This window comes from Triturus cristatus, chromosome 7 (assembly GCF_964204655.1).
Source record: "Triturus cristatus chromosome 7, aTriCri1.1, whole genome shotgun sequence".
Classification (NCBI taxonomy): Eukaryota; Metazoa; Chordata; class Amphibia; order Caudata; family Salamandridae; genus Triturus; species Triturus cristatus.
This window is the reverse complement of record NC_140590.1, coordinates 821954290-821976106: the sequence shown is the minus strand read 5'-3', so window position 1 is coordinate 821976106 and position 21817 is coordinate 821954290. Positions and strand designations below refer to the sequence as shown.

Genomic DNA, 21817 nt, shown 5'->3' with positions numbered 1-21817 from the left:
TAATATCATCCTTTGATATTGAGACGGTATCTTACGCTGATGATATACAGCTCATCCTCACCCTGGACAAAGAATCAACTGTAGCTGAGGAAAACTTCCAACACTGCCTTTCGGCTGTCTTTGAATGGATGAACATCAACCACTTAAAATGTAATAGCCAAAAGACGGAGATTTTGCTGTTGGGAAAATGTAATATTTTCTCACCCAAAATGTGGTGGCCAACTGACGCAAACCCCCCCACCCCCCACCCCTCCCCCCTCTAATACTGTCGACACTGCAAAAATCTCGGAGTACGATTTGATACCTCTCTCTTTTCATCAGCAGGCCATTTCGGTTGCAGGAACTTGTTTTTATTGGATAAAAAATCTGAAAAAATTATTTGAATTTCTACCTGCCGCGGCCCGCAAGTCCGTGGCAGTGGCCACGATCCTTTCACGATTGGACTATTGCAACAGTCTCTATGCAGGCATAAAGAAAAGTACTCTAAAAAAGGCTGCAGACTGTGCAAAATGCAGCGGCTCGAATGGTACTGAATTTACCTAAAGAGTCTTCAGCATCTGAGGCTCTTCAAACCCTCCACTGGTTACCCATGCACAAGTGAATTCTCTTTAAAATCCTTGTGATTACCTTTAGAGCTGTAAAACAAAGTGGCCCTAAGTACCTCAGGTCCAGATTAAAAGTTCATGTAACTGTTCGTAATCTGAGATCATCTAAAGAAAATCGGCTAGTACCCCCACATTTCCGTTTGAAGTCCAGAGGAGGAAAGTCCATGGCTGCTCTAGGAACTAAAGCCTGGAACTACTTACCCTCTTACCTGAGACTTATACAGACAGAATCTATCTTTAAGAAAAAATTGAAAACTTGGATATTTACAGCTCCAGATAGTTTGGCCCTTTCTCTTATCTAAACCTTCCAACACTGTGACATTAGAGACTATTTTCCTCTGACACTAGCCCTCAGTGCCAAGATGCTCCATTGGAGTGAAAGCCTGCGCTTTATAAATGTCATCATTCATTCATTCATTCATTCATTCATTCATTCATTCATCAACTTGGGTGTGGCATGCCCACTCCATGCAGAGAAAGGCATAAGGGAGGAGGCTGTCAGTTTACCTGTCTCGGAGATGGATCGAGAAAGACAAGCTCCCCGACTCCGCTGCAGTCATTCTTTTCATTCATCTTCGGTAGGTAGGTGTGCGCTGGTATTGGGGGGTGGGCAGAGGAGGAGGTAAACGGCTTGAGGTGGTCAGCTAACTCAGTCATGCACGGCAATCTGTTATTTGTTTTCCATTGCCCACATGGCGGCCTCCTACTATCTTGGGATTACCAGCACCACGTGAGGGCTTGGTGATGTTTGTGTTCTTCACCTCAGTGGAGGAAGCATTTATTTTTGGCCACATCTGCCTGATCGCGGTGTTATAGTTCTCAAGACCGGAACTGGATTCTGTAGGACTACAGGGGGAAAAAGCACCACAGTAGAAAAGCACCATGAATGGGTACCCCAAATTAGTCTTGAATAACAATGTGCCTCCTACAAGCCTGTCAGTCAAGAAGGGCATCTTACAAGCCTGTCAATCAAGAAGCTCAGTCCAGGATTGCATCAGAGGTATGGGGAAGGTAGCGAGTTATTGAAATTGTGTTGTGCAGCAGTTACGGTGGACAAGCAAGCAATACCTCACTAAATCGCAGAACTCTGCGTAGCGTGGGGTTTTTTTTTGTTTTTTTTTACCACTTCCTGGAGTTCTGCGTGGCGCAACGACGCAAACTCCACCCTGGCCTACATATTTCCTGTACCACAGCAAGACTGTCAGGTAGTTCACTTTACAAAATCTCCAATTCTGTAGTCAAAGAAATAATAGTAAACACCATTCTACATTTTAAAGGAATTAGCAGCGATTTGTTAGAAAACATAACCTCTCTTAGAACGCACAGCAAGTATAACAAGATAAACACCAAATTTAAAGGCATACTTATTGCTCATCCACCTTCTGAACTCCAGCATGTTTATTTTGGGTGGTGCTACAGCACCCCCCTCCGCACTCCAACTGCAAGCGCCCATGAAAGATTTTCACTCAAATGAAGACAAAAATACTACTGGACGGGTGCAACAGAGAATGGCAGAGATTGAAACTAGCACTGCGATGTATGATGTCTAGTAGTGATGTTTGCTGGCTGCCTCTTAGCACTTCGCTCTTAGACAAGCTTTGTCAGTGCTTGATAGATAGCAGCTTGATATAAATGAGAAACAACAATGATTTTGTTGTAAACATTTTAATTGGTAATTACAGTTGGTACATATGTTACCATCACACTGGGCGCACTGGAGAAAGGCCATAGATTGAATTAGCATGTATTCTCAACACTGTTATGGCCAACTCACTCAGACTGCGTTTAGTCCCAGAGCTCTCAATAATGCACCATTATGAACATCCTCTCACTATCGGACCTCATCCGGACACCTAAATGCGACTCAGCTCACACGTACCATAAAAGCATTGGAAAAGGCAATAACTCCGCCTTTTAGCACAGAGGCCCGCACCTTTGCCAATGCTTAGTAAATTTACTTCCAATTATAATAAACAATTGCACCAAAGCAGAGTTTACAAATACTAACGAATTAAAGTTTTTACTTATGTAAAATATGCAATGTATATTTAGTAATATATTGCCAAAACCTTTGGCATAGCTCCCAAAAGCGAGACCTATTGGCTTTGCTAATGCTTGTTTTGGTAATCCGAAATGTATTAATTTCTAGCAATATAGTATATAATCTTCTAAGCCATCACATATATTTCAGTCCTATACATTCTCTGTTTCCAACTATTTAGCTTTTACCCTTATTTTCCCACTCTTCCCAAAATGTAAAGCGGCTGTAGGAATAAGCCTGAAATGTAAAAACATCATACGTTTGCCTTTAATCTCCAGGTAGTATGGTTTGACCCAGCTCTATTGGCCTCGACTGTGTTGGAAGTGTACTGTCTATTTCTGGGTTGTATAGTGCTTCTGCTAGCCTTCAGTCTCTTCAGAGCACTTCAGTTATATAAGGCTAAGTGGGATTGTGAGGAGGGTAAGAGAAGGAACAAGCTGGTCGCAATCACTCTCATACAACAGAAAAAACAGGTAGGTTTTAAGGAATTTCTGGTACATCAGGAAATCAACTTTGACTCACAAGAGTACAGTAGTGGCGTTCGAAAATGTGGGGTCCTATGACTCCAGGATCTGGGATTTTCCCCCTTAAATGTTATACCCTGCCACGCCTAAGTATATCTACTAAGGGGCGCTGATCTTGATGGCTGACAAGCATGCATCTGAGTTGAGTAGATGTGCACCTGGTCAATGCCTTGTGTACTAGTCACAGTTTCCTTTTAGATCCACTCAGTGCTTGAACTGAAATGAGTGAAATTATTTCAAACAGCGGTAAAGTTTTCAGACTAGAGATGAAATGCACAGGATGAATTTTAATTAAATGTAACTCCGATGTTTACCATCTTCTGAGAAGTATTGTCCGAGAAATCAGAGGGGCTCTGGGTCTGGTCACTCTCGTCCTGCTCTTGGAGGTGTGTGCATTATTCTATAAAAGGTACCATATAATACAAACATTCTGCCACAATTAGAAGCAAGGTGTTCCAGCACCGCTCCGTTTGAAGATGTCAATCTGTTGATGTGGACAAAGATTCACAGTGTGCCACGTTAGTCTCTTAGCACCAATTTACAGGAATGCGGTCACTCCAGTAGACGATGAGGCCTCCCTTTTCTGGACTTAGTCCCCTGAGCTGCCAAGCTTCTTTCTCGGTGATGACTGGCTCGGTCACAGGTGCTCGTAGGCTCTCAGGTGCTTCGGAAGGCAGTAGCAAACAGAGTCACTATAGTAATAGTTGTCCAGACATCGTGGCCTCCTTCTTGGGCAAGGTAACCTGTAGCAGCTGGCCGGACACATAAAGGGACTTTTATTAGAACCGCCGTAGACCTTTTAAATAGTGTTTCAAACGTTCAACAACACTGAACTGTACATCAAAACAGGAAGAAAATAATTTCTACTGCGGTCATAAATGGTGAGAAAGCAGGCAAAAGAAGCACAACTAAACTTCTTCTTGGGGATCTTATTTTGACAAATACAAGCCTTTAAAGTATGTTAAATACATCAACTTCCCCAGCAGAAAGGAGCAATTGTATGTCAGAATATTGTGGACATTAATTCCATACTTTTAAATCCAACACCATCCCACCAGCGTGCCCTCCTAAGGCAGGTTGTTATAACAACTTGTGTGCTGCACGAATGTGTACTAAAGACGCGTTAGTTCTTTTGCTGGCACTGTAAAAGCACAGCGGGATTTCGGCTTCAGTCTGAAGGATTTTTCTCCTACATATATATATATATATATCTGACTGAAGGTTACAGGGATATTATAGTTAGGTTCAGATTTTACAGACAAAAAACCATAGAAGTTCAGCAGTTATAGTTAGTTATCTCAAGTAACTATAACTCTTGCTCTAAGATAACTAACTTGCGCCCCCACCATGCCCAGTTTTCTCACCAAACATTGTATTGCAAATGTTTCACTGATATTATCAATCATGTCATAGATGTCATGAGGCCCTCCTTCTGTGCTGATTTCTGCCCCAGGAACGCCATCACCTGGGGCCTGTCTAAAGTTAATAAGGGGGCTGAGGTACGCAGGCCCCTCCCCAGGCCGATTTCGCTCCGCTATCCACCAGAGGCTGGCCAACTACTAACAAAAGCAGAGGGAGCCGTGTGGCCCCCTTCCTCTGGCCAATTTCAGAGCCAGGGACCCTATCCCCCAGGGCCCTGCCAAGAATGGGTGGGTGCCCTGATGCCCACAAAAGGCACCTACCATATCCTCGTTGAAATAACCTGGAGAGGGGTACTGCATACCCCCTCCCCCTTATTGACTTTAGCTGGGCTCCCTTCCACATCTTACTAAGGCCAGACCCTGGGGAAGGGGAGCCGGGACTGAAATTGGCCCGGGGCGGGGAGCAGTGCAGCCTTCCTCCCCTTCTAAATATCTGGTTGGCCCCAGGGATGGGGTACCCGGCTGAAATTGGCCTGGGGACAGAAGCCATGTTCACCTCCCTTCCCATAATAACATAAACAGTTAACTCCCCGGGACCTGGCCCACCCAGGGTGAAAAACAAGCACATTTTTTTTCTCCAAATATTGCCACGGCTCTTCCACAAATTTGTGGCAACATAAAAAAAAAAACTTTTTTGGCCCCATGACCAGGCCTAGGAGGTCAGAGCATTCCTCCCGTGTCCCCTAGTGTTTTTTTTTCATTTTACTTGGGACTCATACCAAGTCCGGAATCCAAGACGGCTACCACCTCTTTCTGGTTAAAGTGGTGGCAGCCAATCAGGTCTCATCATGCAATCTGTCAGATACACAGACCTTCTGCTTGATATACATAAATCTTTTTTTTAAAATTACTTAAAAACTACTGAATGGATTTATTCAAAATTTCACAAAGCACTCTTTCTGGACCAAGATCCAGTTTTCTGCTAAATTTGGTGTAATTCCATTCAGCGGTTCAGGCTGTAGTCTTGTCTAGAATCCCTATGGGAAATTGCATGGGGAAAATGCATTTTGGACCACCCTTTTTCTTGGACCCCACAAATCACTCTGCTGAATTGATTGGCACTCTAGTTATGAAAGTTTTGTGAAGATTCGTCAAACGGTGCAAAAGTTATTAGCAAAACAATAAATGATTTTCCTATGGAAACTAGGTCCTATCTAAAACTGCCTACTAACAACTTGGTGACTGCCAGTAGGTTATAACATGTCTAAGATGGCCGCCGGAGAGAAATGTCTAAGGAGAGTCGAGCCTGTGAGAGGCTCCTGAACTGGGGGTCACCTTTTTAGGTCTCGGCTCGAAGGCTGCGCTTGCGCAGTCTCGCTCCGAGATTTAATGACTTGGAGAAGAGGGGCTTGAACCCGCCCCTCTTCTCCCCTCTTCTCCATTGGCTGGCCTCTTGAATGCTGGCCAGCCATTGGAGAAGAGGTTCGTCTCTCCGAACAGGCCCCGTCCTTTTCGGATTCGGGGGCGTGTTTTTTGCGACTTTTCTAATTATCTCCTCCAGCCAATGGCAAGAGGAGAACACGCCCCCGAATCCGAAAGCGCCGCTGCCTTTCTCCGAGGCATTTCTGCTTCGCCTCGGAGAAAGGCAGTGGTGTGTGTAGTATCGGGGTAGTGTGCTTGTTTATCTTCCTTCACCTCTCTCCTCGCTGCTAGGGAAGTGCCTGTTGAGTTTTCTGTTTCCCTGGTGTCCCTTGAAGTGTCTCAATACGCGACATATTTTAGAAACTAGACTGTGCAGTTAAATTACAGGTCGATGCGACGACCATCTTGGAAAAGGGGTTGTTCCAATTGTGGTAATATGTTTCTAATGCACTTTTTTAACGCACACTTTTTTAAAATAACGTCTCCGACTGTTAGTAATCTAATTAGCATTCTTAGTATTTAAAAAATTTCAATTACTTGACGTATGTATTTTAAGAACAATGTGTTTTCATTTGATTTCTGAATAATACCTAAGAGTATTTGATTCCAAACAGGACCGACCTTAAAGTTTCATTTTAAGAAATCATCTGAAAATTGAGAATCTATTTAAAAGATATTACTGACGGTTTGGTGAAGCGAGCCTTGTCCTTCTTCTATGTCGATATGGCCCATGGGTTCAGTAAAGCAGTTTAACTTCCGCGTGTTCAACACGCACTTTAACTGCAGTGGAAGCGTTCTGTCAGAAGTAGGAAGTGGCGTGTATATGTCCGTTAGCGGCCTGCTGGTTTCCGGTTTTGACAGGTGAGTGAGGCGGGGGTAAGGAGCAACAAGGCATGGAGTATACCGGGGAGTTCCTGATTTGGGTCCCCTGGAGGATGTTCCACACAGCGCATATTGCCGTGCACGACTCAGTGACACCGCCTGGCCCCTTATAATATGTACCAACCCACTCACCCCTCCCCCTTGGCAGACATCGTGCAGCGATAGAAATCACGCCAGGCGGAGTCGGCAGGACCCAATGAAGTGCTGGCAAAAATATCAACAACTGATATTTTTAACACCTAGCTCCGAGGAATATTTTGCAATATATTGCGCTCGAAATGATTAAACTGACATTCCCTTTTACTTGGTGACTGGGTTGGAAAGGGTTCACACTTTAAGGCAGTTTCCTCAGTACCGCACCTAAGTGGTTCAGTCGTCAGCGCTCCTTAGCCCTACGTCTCTCTTCCCAGTTATTACAAATTAGGGGATTTGTTGGAGTTGTGCACAGTGATAAAGATACCGAGGTTGGGTTACGCATAATAGTAGTATACTGGGAGAAGTGCATTGGTTTTGAAGTTTTAAGAAATTCCAGGTAGTAGCTTTGCGCACTCAGTTCAAGTGGCGTGGGCCAGTATTCTTTTTAGGTCGAGGGACCATCCGGTCTGCCGAAGGCAGAACCGGAAGTCCGGAGATCTTATGTTTCTGAGAGTGGCTCTTTAGCCCGCCTCTCTTTTTGGCTCTCCTCCATTGGCTGGCTTCCTAAACGGAGGCCAGCCATTGGAGGAGAGAGCCGTCCCTCCAAATAGGCTCCGTCTTTTTCAGATTCGGGGGCGTGTTCCGTGCTGGTCTTACCACTTTTTAGCCACGCCCTTTTTAGAACAGCAGGAACACGCCCCCGAATCCGAAAAAGTTTTGAAGCTTCCATCCGCCATTTTTTTGCTATCGTCTGGCCGTGAGGATCTTCTTGCTGTTGCTCTAGCGCGCTGCCTGCCTAGTTAGGCCCTGTATCTTAATCAGTAACCACGGCCGGGACCCGCCATGACTGGGTGACACATGCAGCGGCTCTGAGGCTGAGGCCCCGCAACAGGTGGAAGCGGAGCGCGGTTTTCTCGCACCACTGAAGTAAAGGATTAGCCCGTCAGAGGCAGCGTTAATAGAAGCCCAGTCCCTGCAGATGCCGCCCCAGCCCCGTCCGCCCTCGGCCGCGGAGGCCCCTGGGAATCGGCGGCTCCACCCGATTTCCGAGCAGGTGGCCAGAAACACATCTATGGATGTGATCTCCATCAACGGGGGACTAAAGGGCTGAAAATGTGCGGCTGTGTGCCGCGAGCACGCCCACTCGGCGCGCCGTTTGACCGCTGACACATTGTATTCTAAACAAAATGCTTCACTGAGGGTCTGTGTAGTTTAATTACTGCACCGTAAAACGCAGGGCTGACCCACTTTCAAAGTTGTCATAATACAGACTTGGTAACTGATTTACTTTCTTAGAAACCGACTTGGGGTCGTTTTTTTTTACACTGCTCATACATTTAAACCCCACTTTTTTTTCTATTCAGCATCTTGTTATGGAGCTTGGACATTCTTTAAGCATTTCTGTGTTTTTTTTTTTTACACAGATATGGATAAGGGAGATATGGATAAGGGGTTGGCTCTCTCACTACGTCACTCTCTCTCCCTAACTCTCTCTCTCTCTCTCTCTCTCTCACTACCTCACTATCTCTCACTACCTCACTATCTCTCACTATACTACACTCTCTCTCACTAACTCTCTACCTCACTCGCTAACTCACTACTCAACTCTCTTTCTCACAGCAACACAATATCACTACCACAGTAACTATCTCTCACTCTAACACACTACTTAAAAACTTCACTCTCTCTCTATCTCACTACCTCACTCTCTATCACTACATCACTATCTATTTCTATCTCTATCACATTTCAATACCTCACTCTCTCTATCTCACTACCTCACTCTCTCTCTGCTAATGCAATAGGTATCACATATGCAAAAAAAAAGCTAATGCCAATAGAAATGACAATGCCATTTATTTAAGGATACAAAAATGATAAAAAAATAATAAGCAATACCAATAGCTCTACCTATAATATTGCCGAGACCATTGCATTGTAAATAGGAATAAAGCTGTATAGTTGTTTTTAAATAATGAATTTCACTCTTCTTTGTGAAATCTCTTCTTCTGAATAGTCTGTAACGTGCTAGGTGTTTCTGTGCTCTTTTACTATACAGTACATCTGTGGCAAAATCAAGTGTTTTTTTCCATTCCAAAATTGCACCTCCCCTCCCCCCTCGTCCCAACCCCCCCCCCCCCCCCCCCCCCCCCCCCACAGCGTAGAGTGCAGATCTGCCATGGGAAAGCTAAAGTCTGAAGGTGTTTAGAACCTTCTACCCACGGTCACTTACCTGAAAGTCTGTGCCAACAAGCAGGAACCAAATCCCCCCTCTTTACTGAAAATACTTGGGCTTCTTCTTTGTAGTCACTTTCATTGTTCCGTATTTTATTTTTGTTGTTAAAGCTCTTGTACTTGCTTCACATGTGCTGCTGTTGATCTGAGAGGCATTGATTTGTATTCTGGTTTCACCAATTCTCTCCCCTTTCAATCACAATTCACTACTTTTTCGTTGACCTCTGGCTGGCATTCAGCTCCCTGACTTCTATTCACTCACTCACTCACTCTGATTCAGGCCGCCTCCAGTTTCAACTGGTTCATGGTGAGGGATGCCGCATTGTAGTGATACAGAGTTTTTTTTAAAGCTGGCTCAGTTTTTGGAGGTGTTCTCACAGTGGCTTATACTGCAGGAGACACTGCCCCCTGCACACACGCCTCCCCTCGCTCCACCACTCCAGCCCTCCATAACCCCCTCCCTGGCTGGCTGCCTCCTTGCTCCAGTTGCTTGCCCGGGCTCCTGTGTGTGTGTATTTCCTAGTGTGTCTGAGTTTGTGTATTTCCTACTGTGTCTGAATTTGTGTGAGTGTATTTCTTAGTGTGTGCGGTTGTGTGCGTTAGTTACACGTGCAAGTAGCATGGCCTATGAGACGTTCAGGACACTGTAGGCAGCTGCCTTGTGGCGACCACTTGTGGCCACAAAGTGCCCCAGATGGCAAGAAATGGCCTGAAGTGTCCTTGCGTAGGGCCCCAAGCACCCTTGTGCCCCATCTCCTCTCGCACCTTTCTTCAGACGAGTGACAGATGCGCGTGCTCAGAGCGCATGGACGGGTGTTGGGGGAGTGTGCACGTACGTGCGAGCCTGCATCCTGCAAGAGCACACTACATTAACACGTCTGTCGGTGTGACCTGAAGGCCAGCCTTTCAGCCTTCCGAGGGCGATGAAATGAGCCCCTGTGAGTTGGTTAGCAGCGCCTCCATACTGTTTGCACCACGTCCAGCAGTGTACGAGCCCGCCTAGCCGCTTGAAGTCAGCACAGTAGGCGCTATGTTAAATAGGGAGTCTCTGAGATGAAGGGGGGGGCTCCCACCTGCTGCGGTCCCCTCACGTTAAAAAGGGCTTCGGGCAAAGAGAACTTCATTGTTGTCATTTTCTCACTACAACGAATCCACGTTTGCATCTAGTTCACGTTACGGTGCGAATATGTGTACTTTTTAAACCCCAAAAGCATACTTTCACTGGATAGTTCCAAAGCTCAAGTCGTGAAATGCTCCCTCTTTTAATCTGGGGCCCCTTGTTCCGGCGCTGGGTGCGCATGAGCACGTGCGCGCGTGCTTGTGCTCTTCGTGACCGCCCTTACCTCAGGGGTGACACTGTGTGTAGTTGTTGGCTTGGATGAGGGGTGAGGGCTCCCCCCCTCTTCCGTCCTCCACCCCTTTGGCTCCGGGCACAGACGCTCGAAGAGCCGCGGCTCAGGCCCGGAGCACAGTATTAATGCTCGGAACCCACCTGCCTTTAGGAACCCTATGCGGGGTCAATGGGAACCCTGCAAGTGCCTATGGGAACCTTGCACGGGCCTTCATCTACGGCGGGGGCACGGAGCTCAGTGGGCGAATGCATCCACCGGGAGTTGAAATCCTGACGGGGCCTCTCAGCCGCTCATCCTTCTGGGCTCTGGGTAGCAATGAAGTTCTATAGCGCCATGAGGTCCCAGCGTTCTTTATATGGTTTACACATACACCAATTGGGTAGTAAGTAGCGGCGTGGAACATTTTTATTACGTGTATGTGAAGTTGCATTTCGGAAGAGTTGACTGTGGCCCTTTTAAGGTCTCGGCTAGCGTAGGTGGCTCTGTGTGGGTGGCTCTGTGTGTGTGGTTGGCTTTGTGTGTGGCTCTGTGTGTGGGTGCAAATGCAATAGGTCTCGCATTTGAGAGAGATTAAGCTATTGACATTGTAAATAACCATGCCGTTTCTTTAAATGTTTTAAAAACATAAACAAAAATAATGTCATGAGCAATGCCAATAGCTCTAACTTTAACAATGCCGAGACCATTGCATTGTAAATGCTTGTTAAGAATATCCCTGTTTAGCCGTACTCTGTTTCTCCCAGAATGAAAATTTGAAGGAAAAAACGCCTTCACCTACCTTCAACACAGTGTCGATGGCAACTTGATGCTCTATCAACACCCGATTCCTCGCTATCAGGACGGAACCCTACTACCTCGCCTGACACTGTTCTGCTGAGCCGCTGTGGATCCTGATGGCTGCAGCTGATCTGTGGGCCTCCAGCCATTGGGTCTAGCCTCGGGTTGTGGAGGGTGGCGGCATCGCATGCTCTGTACTCACTTGGAGCTCTGGACTTTGGGGCGCAGGTGAAGGAGCCCACCATTTTAAACACTGTTGTGGGATGAGTGGGTTGGACCTTCCCTCCACATCCCTTGACCAATGCCCTGCATCCTGCTCCATCCTGCTCTACCGGGAGGGGCCTGCTCAAGGGCAGTCTGGAGCGGTGTTCGGTGAGGTGATCCACTGACGCGAACGGTGCCAGCTGATTACCGAGCGCATCTGACCCCTTGCTAGCAGCATTAATCTTGTGCCCCCCCGCCCCCGCTATGCATATCTCTTGGCTATACAGTTTTTTTTCTTCTTTTTTTAAGCAGAGGAACACACAATCGATGCGATCCAATACTTCTTCCATCTTCATGCTTAGTTTTGTCCATAATATATAGCACTTATTATTTTGTTTTTATGTTGTATTAGCGCAACAGAAGCACTAGAAAAAAGATTAATTTTTGCCTCTTCAGCACAGTCTCCATCCTGTTTCTACTACCGTGTCAGCCATCTTAGAGTGGAGCTCTGATCCACCCTCCTCCCTGTAACAAGATCCTTACTTGCATTGTTAACGCCTAACAACATCAAAACTTTTACAAACCCTAATGCCGGTCACCCTGTGAACTAGGAGTGTCTCACCTTTATGTGCAGTGTCTTTCAGCCCTGTATACCTGGCATCTCCACACAACTTTGATTACTGACCAGTCCTGACTCACGCAGAGAAACAATAAGAAGTCCTTGAGTCATTCTCAACATAGAGCTCTCTCTAGTGGCCAAATTTCATACTGAGGATCTCCCTCTCGAAGCTCTTCACTGTCAACTCGCTTAAGAGCTCTTAAATTTGATTCATGCCTCAAAAGAATTCACCATGGCCCCTCACAGAATGGATATAAGGTTTGATCCCGCCGTTCTCCATGCCTTCACTATTAACTAACCTCCCTAAAAATGCACCCAAAAAGCACAGACATCAGTTACTCAAAACCCAACCTAAAACACTTATCTCAGACTTTTACTTCTCTGCTGGGGTAAACTCTCTCGCTCCACCACTTTTTCTCTCCTGGTGAACTTCCCTACATGATCTATCCTAACAAGCCCTCAGGCGAGTCTGAGTCCAGGCTACCGCCCTTCATGGAACCTATCCCGCCCAACCCAATCAACCTATCTTCACCCACATCCCATCTGCCCCCTCCCCCAAACCCCGGCTCCTCTCTCCATGCTAATTGGTACTCCACAAGACCTCATTGACTCACTTGCCGCCTCTGACCCTTCAGCTATCACTCAAGGCCTCACCCCTCCGTTGGAACTCTTCACACAACCCTTAACCAACACTCAGTCTGGGCTACTCGTCTTGATGAGATCTCTATCCACCTGCTCCTTCTCATGGATGAACTCCTGGAATTGAAAGCCATCACTATCGAACATCTCCCATGCTCAGAACTTTTAGTACCCTAGGGACCTGACCCTTCGACCATACAGGCCCAGTTCCTGCCCTTGACACGCACACCTTTCACCATACCTCTAAATCTTTACCCCTCCCAAATGCCTCCTCCTGCCCCAAAAGACTGAAGGCTGATGTATCGATCAGCGATATCCGTGATCTACTCCTCTCTTATTCTCACCCATTAGACACTGATAAGACCCTACTGGGTCAAATCCAAGCCATTCACGCTAACCCGTACAGAGAACCCTCCCACAATCTCAGAGGTATAAATCGTGACAACCTCAAGCGTGTTAACATCCTTCAGACTCCTACCTCCCACTTGACTGACAAATTGAAATGCTAACTAAACTGCAGATTAGCTAGTAAACATGCCCCTGATATCTATGATCTCATCCTAACTAACGAGCTTGATATCATCCTCACGGGAACCTGGCTACATTGCTCTTCCACCCATATCCTTGACCTTCTAGTCCCACCTAGTCATGACATAATTCATCTGGACAGATCTATGAAACAGGGTGGAGGAATAGCTTCCATACACCGATATACATTCTTGGTTTCACAATGAGAAACCACCACTCCAACCTCCAACAAATATCTATGCATCAACATATCTAGCAAATACTTCCCTGTCCTCAAATCATTTCATCCAATGCAACCCTTTAGTGTCCCAAATCTTCCTGGGAGACTTCAACTTCCACTGGTCTAACCAAAATGATCACGAAGTGAACTTTCTAAAATCCTTCCTATTGGATAATGAGCTGATACAATTCTGTGACAGCCCAACTCATAACTAGGGTGAAACTCTGGACCTTATCATATCCAAAGGAAACACCATCACATGTGATTCCATTATCCCATGTGACTGGTCTGACCACTACTGCATCTTCTTCATTATTGAAAGGGGGTTGTCCCAGAAGAGGGACCTACCCATGAAAATGAAGCACTGGAAAAGGAACCTCAGAAACATTAACACTGAAGAGCTAGAAACCCGTTGTAAAAATGCCTTGACTTCCCAAGCATTACAACAAACAAATGATGGACGGAATGCTGACAATGCAGACATTCTCCCCCAGTCAAGAGATCTGGGTTAAATCCATCGTTCTTTTGCCCACTACGCCACCCCAGTTCAGACATGGCCATATGCAAATCAGTCTTGACCCTGTGCCTCATGGGGACAGTCCAGCCCGAACTACCAAGCCATGTCTTCCCTGGACCGGAATCAAGCATCCTAGGACCGGTTTCTGGCTATCAGCCGTCATCAGCCAGGATAGCTTGACTACAGTGGCGTAGAGAGCACGGGACCCACGTCTGGGCATACCCATCCCACTTAGGGCGAAAAGCGTTACAACAAACAAATGATGGACGGAATGCTGACAATGCAGACATTCTCCCCCAGTCAAGAGATCTGGGTTAAATCCATCGTTCTTTTGCCCACTACGCCACCCCAGTTCAGACATGGCCATATGCAAATCAGTCTTGACCCTGTGCCTCATGGGAACAGTCCAGCCCGAACTGCCAAGCCATGTCTTCCCTGGACCGGAATCAAGCATCCTAGGACCGGTTTCTGGCTATCAGCCGTCATCAGCCAGGATAGCTTGACTACAGTGGCGTAGAGAGCACGGGACCCACGTCCGGGCATACCCATCCCACTTAGGGCGAAAAGCGTTACAACAAACAAATGATGGACGGAATGCTGACAATGCAGACATTCTCCCCCAGTCAAGAGATCTGGGTTAAATCCATCGTTCTTTTGCCCACTACGCCACCCCAGTTCAGACATGGCCATATGCAAATCAGTCTTGACCCTGTGCCTCATGGGAACAGTCCAGCCCGAACTGCCAAGCCATGTCTTCCCTGGACCGGAATCAAGCATCCTAGGACCGGTTTCTGGCTATCAGCCGTCATCAGCCAGGATAGCTTGACTACAGTGGCGTAGAGAGCACGGGACCCACGTCTGGGCATACCCATCCCACTTAGGGCGAAAAGCGTTACAACAAACAAATGATGGACGGAATGCTGACAATGCAGACATTCTCCCCCAGTCAAGAGATCTGGGTTAAATCCATCGTTCTTTTGCCCACTACGCCACCCCAGTTCAGACATGGCCATATGCAAATCAGTCTTGACCCTGTGCCTCATGGGAACAGTCCAGCCCGAACTGCCAAGCCATGTCTTCCCTGGACCGGAATCAAGCATCCTAGGACCGGTTTCTGGCTATCAGCCGTCATCAGCCAGGATAGCTTGACTACAGTGGCGTAGAGAGCACGGGACCCACGTCTGGGCGTACCCATCCCACTTAGGGCGAAAAGCGTTACAACAAACAAATGATGGACGGAATGCTGACAATGCAGACATTCTCCCCCAGTCAAGAGATCTGGGTTAAATCCATCGTTCTTTTGCCCACTACGCCACCCCAGTTCAGACATGGCCATATGCAAATCAGTCTTGACCCTGTGCCTCATGGGAACAGTCCAGCCCGAACTGCCAAGCCATGTCTTCCCTGGACCGGAATCAAGCATCCTAGGACCGGTTTCTGGCTATCAGCCGTCATCAGACAGGATAGCTTGACTACAGTGGCTTAGAGAGCACGGGACCCACGTCTGGGCATACCCATCCCACTTAGGGCGAAAAGCGTTACAACAAACAAATGATGGACGGAATGCTGACAATGCAGACATTCTCCCCCAGTCAAGAGATCTGGGTTAAATCCATCGTTCTTTTGCCCACTACGCCACCCCAGTTCAGACATGGCCATATGCAAATCAGTCTTGACCCTGTGCCTCATGGGAACAGTCCAGCCCGAACTGCCAAGCCATGTCTTCCCCGGACCGGAATCAAGCATCCTAGGACCGGTTTCTGGCTATCAGCCGTCATCAGCCAGGATAGCTTGACTACAGTGGCGTAGAGAGCACGGGACCCACGTCTGGGCATACCCATCCCACTTAGGGCGAAAAGCGTTACAACAAACAAATGATGGACGGAATGCTGACAATGCAGACATTCTCCCCCAGTCAAGAGATCTGGGTTAAATCCATCGTTCTTTTGCCCACTACGCCACCCCAGTTCAGACATGGCCATATGCAAATCAGTCTTGACCCTGTGCCTCATGGGAACAGTCCAGCCCGAACTGCCAAGCCATGTCTTCCCTGGACCGGAATCAAGCATCCTAGGACCGGTTTCTGGCTATCAGCCGTCATCAGACAGGATAGCTTGACTACAGTGGCGTAGAGAGCACGGGACCCACGTCTGGGCATACCCATCCCACTTAGGGCGAAAAGCGTTACAACAAACAAATGATGGACGGAATGCTGACAATGCAGACATTCTCCCCCAGTCAAGAGATCTGGGTTAAATCCATCGTTCTTTTGCCCACTACGCCACCCCAGTTCAGACATGGCCATATGCAAATCAGTCTTGACCCTGTGCCTCATGGGAACAGTCCAGCCCGAACTGCCAAGCCATGTCTTCCCTGGACCGGAATCAAGCATCCTAGGACCGGTTTCTGGCTATCAGCCGTCATCAGCCAGGATAGCTTGACTACAGTGGCGTAGAGAGCACGGGACCCACGTCTGGGCATACCCATCACACTTAGGGCGAAAAGCGTTACAACAAACAAATGATGGACGGAATGCTGACAATGCAGACATTCTCCCCCAGTCAAGAGATCTGGGTTAAATCCATCGTTCTTTTGCCCACTACGCCACCCCAGTTCAGACATGGCCATATGCAAATCAGTCTTGACCCTGTGCCTCATGGGAACAGTCCAGCCCGAACTGCCAAGCCATGTCTTCCCTGGACCGGAATCAAGCATCCTAGGACCAGTTTCTGGCTATCAGCCGTCATCAGCCAGGATAGCTTGACTACAGTGGCGTAGAGAGCACGGGACCCACGTCTGGGCATACCCATCCCACTTAGGGCGAAAAGCGTTACAACAAACAAATGATGGACGGAATGCTGACAATACAGACATTCTCCCCCAGTCAAGAGATCTGGGTTAAATCCATCGTTCTTTTGCCCACTACGCCACCCCAGTTCAGACATGGCCATATGCAAATCAGTCTTGACCCTGTGCCTCATGGGAACAGTCCAGCCCGAACTGCCAAGCCATGTCTTCCCTGGACCGGAATCAAGCATCCTAGGACCGGTTTCTGGCTATCAGCCGTCATCAGCCAGGATAGCTTGACTACAGTGGCGTAGAGAGCACGGGACCCACGTCTGGGCATACCCATCCCACTTAGGGCGAAAAGCGTTACAACAAACAAATGATGGACGGAATGCTGACAATGCAGACATTCTCCCCCAGTCAGGAGATCTGGGTTAAATCCATCGTTCTTTTGCCCACTACGCCACCCCAGTTCAGACATGGCCATATGCAAATCAGTCTTGACCCTGTGCCTCATGGGAACAGTCCAGCCCGAACTGCCAAGCCATGTCTTCCCTGGACCGGAATCAAGCATCCTAGGACCGGTTTCTGGCTATCAGCCGTCATCAGCCAGGATAGCTTGACTACAGTGGCGTAGAGAGCACGGGACCCACGTCTGGGCATACCCATCCCACTTAGGGCGAAAAGCGTTACAACAAACAAATGATGGACGGAATGCTGACAATGCAGACATTCTCCCCCAGTCAAGAGATCTGGGTTAAATCCATCGTTCTTTTGCCCACTACGCCACCCCAGTTCAGACATGGCCATATGCAAATCAGTCTTGACCCTGTGCCTCATGGGAACAGTCCAGCCCGAACTGCCAAGCCATGTCTTCCCTGGACCGGAATCAAGCATCCTAGGACCGGTTTCTGGCTATCAGCCGTCATCAGCCAGGATAGCTTGACTACAGTGGCGTAGAGAGCACGGGACCCACATCTGGGCATACCCATCCCACTTAGGGCGAAAAGCGTTACAACAAACAAATGATGGACGGAATGCTGACAATGCAGACATTCTCCCCCAGTCAAGAGATCTGGGTTAAATCCATCGTTCTTTTGCCCACTACGCCACCCCAGTTCAGACATGGCCATATGCAAATCAGTCTTGACCCTGTGCCTCATGGGAACAGTCCAGCCCGAACTGCCAAGCCATGTCTTCCCTGGACCGGAATCAAGCATCCTAGGACTGGTTTCTGGCTATCAGCCGTCATCAGCCAGGATAGCTTGACTACAGTGGCGTAGAGAGCACGGGACCCACGTCTGGGCATACCCATCCCACTTAGGGCGAAAAGCGTTACAACAAACAAATGATGGACGGAATGCTGACAATGCAGACATTCTCCCCCAGTCAAGAGATCTGGGTTAAATCCATCGTTCTTTTGCCCACTACGCCACCCCAGTTCAGACATGGCCATATGCAAATCAGTCTTGACCCTGTGCCTCATGGGAACAGTCCAGCCCGAACTGCCAAGCCATGTCTTCCCTGGACCGGAATCAAGCATCCTAGGACCGGTTTCTGGCTATCAGCCGTCATCAGACAGGATAGCTTGACTACAGTGGCTTAGAGAGCACGGGACCCACGTCTGGGCATACCCATCCCACTTAGGGCGAAAAGCGTTACAACAAACAAATGATGGACGGAATGCTGACAATGCAGACATTCTCCCCCAGTCAAGAGATCTGGGTTAAATCCATCGTTCTTTTGCCCACTACGCCACCCCAGTTCAGACATGGCCATATGCAAATCAGTCTTGACCCTGTGCCTAATGGGAACAGTCCAGCCCGAACTGCCAAGCCATGTCTTCCCTGGACCGGAATCAAGCATCCTAGGACCGGTTTCTGGCTATCAGCCGTCATCAGCCAGGATAGCTTGACTACAGTGGCGTAGAGAGCACGGGACCCACGTCCGGGCATACCCATCCCACTTAGGGCGAAAAGCGTTACAACAAACAAATGATGGACGGAATGCTGACAATGCAGACATTCTCCCCCAGTCAAGAGATCTGGGTTAAATCCATCGTTCTTTTGCCCACTACGCCACCCCAGTTCAGACATGGCCATATGCAAATCAGTCTTGACCCTGTGCCTCATGGGAACAGTCCAGCCCGAACTGCCAAGCCATGTCTTCCCTGGACCGGAATCAAGCATCCTAGGACCGGTTTCTGGCTATCAGCCGTCATCAGCCAGGATAGCTTGACTACAGTGGCGTAGAGAGCACGGGACCCACGTCTGGGCATACCCATCCCACTTAGGGCGAAAAGCGTTACAACAAACAAATGATGGACGGAATGCTGACAATGCAGACATTCTCCCCCAGTCAAGAGATCTGGGTTAAATCCATCGTTCTTTTGCCCACTACGCCACCCCAGTTCAGACATGGCCATATGCAAATCAGTCTTGACCCTGTGCCTCATAGGAACAGTCCAGCCCGAACTGCCAAGCCATGTCTTCCCTGGACCGGAATCAAGCATCCTAGGACCGGTTTCTGGCTATCAGCCGTCATCAGCCAGGATAGCTTGACTACAGTGGCGTAGAGAGCACGGGACCCACGTCTGGGCGTACCCATCCCACTTAGGGCGAAAAGCGTTACAACAAACAAATGATGGACGGAATGCTGACAATGCAGACATTCTCCCCCAGTCAAGAGATCTGGGTTAAATCCATCGTTCTTTTGCCCACTACGCCACCCCAGTTCAGACATGGCCATATGCAAATCAGTCTTGACCCTGTGCCTCATGGGAACAGTCCAGCCCGAACTGCCAAGCCATGTCTTCCCTGGACCGGAATCAAGCATCCTAGGACCGGTTTCTGGCTATCAGCCGTCATCAGACAGGATAGCTTGACTACAGTGGCTTAGAGAGCACGGGACCCACGTCTGGGCATACCCATCCCACTTAGGGCGAAAAGCGTTACAACAAACAAATGATGGACGGAATGCTGACAATGCAGACATTCTCCCCCAGTCAAGAGATCTGGGTTAAATCCATCGTTCTTTTGCCCACTACGCCACCCCAGTTCAGACATGGCCATATGCAAATCAGTCTTGACCCTGTGCCTCATGGGAACAGTCCAGCCCGAACTGCCAAGCCATGTCTTCCCTGGACCGGAATCAAGCATCCTAGGACCGGTTTCTGGCTATCAGCCGTCATCAGCCAGGATAGCTTGACTACAGTGGCGTAGAGAGCACGGGACCCACGTCTGGGCATACCCATCCCACTTAGGGCGAAAAGCGTTACAACAAACAAATGATGGACGGAATGCTGACAATGCAGACATTCTCCCCCAGTCAAGAGATCTGGGTTAAATCCATCGTTCTTTTGCCCACTACGCCACCCCAGTTCAGACATGGCCATATGCAAATCAGTCTTGACCCTGTGCCTCATGGGAACAGTCCAGCCCGAACTGCCAAGCCATGTCTTCCCTGGACCGGAATCAAGCATCCTAGGACCGGTTTCTGGCTATCAGCCGTCATCAGACAGGATAGCTTGACTACAGTGGCGTAGAGAGCACGGGACCCACGTCTGGGCATACCCATCCCACTTAGGGCGAAAAGCGTTACAACAAACAAATGATGGACGGAATGCTGACAATGCAGACATTCTCCCCCAGTCAAGAGATCTGGGTTAAATCCATCGTTCTTTTGCCCACTACGCCACCCCAGTTCAGACATGGCCATATGCAAATCAGTCTTGACCCTGTGCCTCATGGGAACAGTCCAGCCCGAACTGCCAAGCCATGTCTTCCCTGGACCGGAATCAAGCATCCTAGGACCGGTTTCTGGCTATCAGCCGTCATCAGCCAGGATAGCTTGACTACAGTGGCGTAGAGAGCACGGGACCCACGTCTGGGCATACCCATCACACTTAGGGCGAAAAGCGTTACAACAAACAAATGATGGACGGAATGCTGACAATGCAGACATTCTCCCCCAGTCAAGAGATCTGGGTTAAATCCATCGTTCTTTTGCCCACTACGCCACCCCAGTTCAGACATGGCCATATGCAAATCAGTCTTGACCCTGTGCCTCATGGGAACAGTCCAGCCCGAACTGCCAAGCCATGTCTTCCCTGGACCGGAATCAAGCATCCTAGGACCGGTTTCTGGCTATCAGCCGTCATCAGCCAGGATAGCTTGACTACAGTGGCGTAGAGAGCACGGGACCCACGTCTGGGCATACCCATCCCACTTAGGGCGAAAAGCGTTACAACAAACAAATGATGGACGGAATGCTGACAATACAGACATTCTCCCCCAGTCAAGAGATCTGGGTTAAATCCATCGTTCTTTTGCCCACTACGCCACCCCAGTTCAGACATGGCCATATGCAAATCAGTCTTGACCCTGTGCCTCATGGGAACAGTCCAGCCCGAACTGCCAAGCCATGTCTTCCCTGGACCGGAATCAAGCATCCTAGGACCGGTTTCTGGCTATCAGCCGTCATCAGCCAGGATAGCTTGACTACAGTGGCGTAGAGAGCACGGGACCCACGTCTGGGCATACCCATCCCACTTAGGGCGAAAAGCGTTACAACAAACAAATGATGGACGGAATGCTGACAATGCAGACATTCTCCCCCAGTCAGGAGATCTGGGTTAAATCCATCGTTCTTTTGCCCACTACGCCACCCCAGTTCAGACATGGCCATATGCAAATCAGTCTTGACCCTGTGCCTCATGGGAACAGTCCAGCCCGAACTGCCAAGCCATGTCTTCCCTGGACCGGAATCAAGCATCCTAGGACCGGTTTCTGGCTATCAGCCGTCATCAGCCAGGATAGCTTGACTACAGTGGCGTAGAGAGCACGGGACCCACGTCTGGGCATACCCATCCCACTTAGGGCGAAAAGCGTTACAACAAACAAATGATGGACGGAATGCTGACAATGCAGACATTCTCCCCCAGTCAAGAGATCTGGGTTAAATCCATCGT

General features: G+C 48.5%; 1 protein-coding gene across 2 annotated transcripts in view; it reads right to left on the bottom strand.

The window, feature by feature from the left end:
* Positions 1–2266: 2266 nt before the first annotated feature.
* Positions 2267–21817, bottom strand: part of LOC146810665 (vascular endothelial growth factor C-like) — a 78980-nt gene continuing 59429 nt past the window's right edge. For both annotated transcript variants that reach the window (XM_085617733.1, XM_085617734.1), the window contains exon 7: positions 2267–3922. In XM_085617733.1, coding sequence (XP_085473859.1) covers positions 3808–3922 — 115 coding nt within the window. In that variant the 3' untranslated portion in view covers positions 2267–3807. The remainder of the gene's footprint in view (positions 3923–21817) is intronic.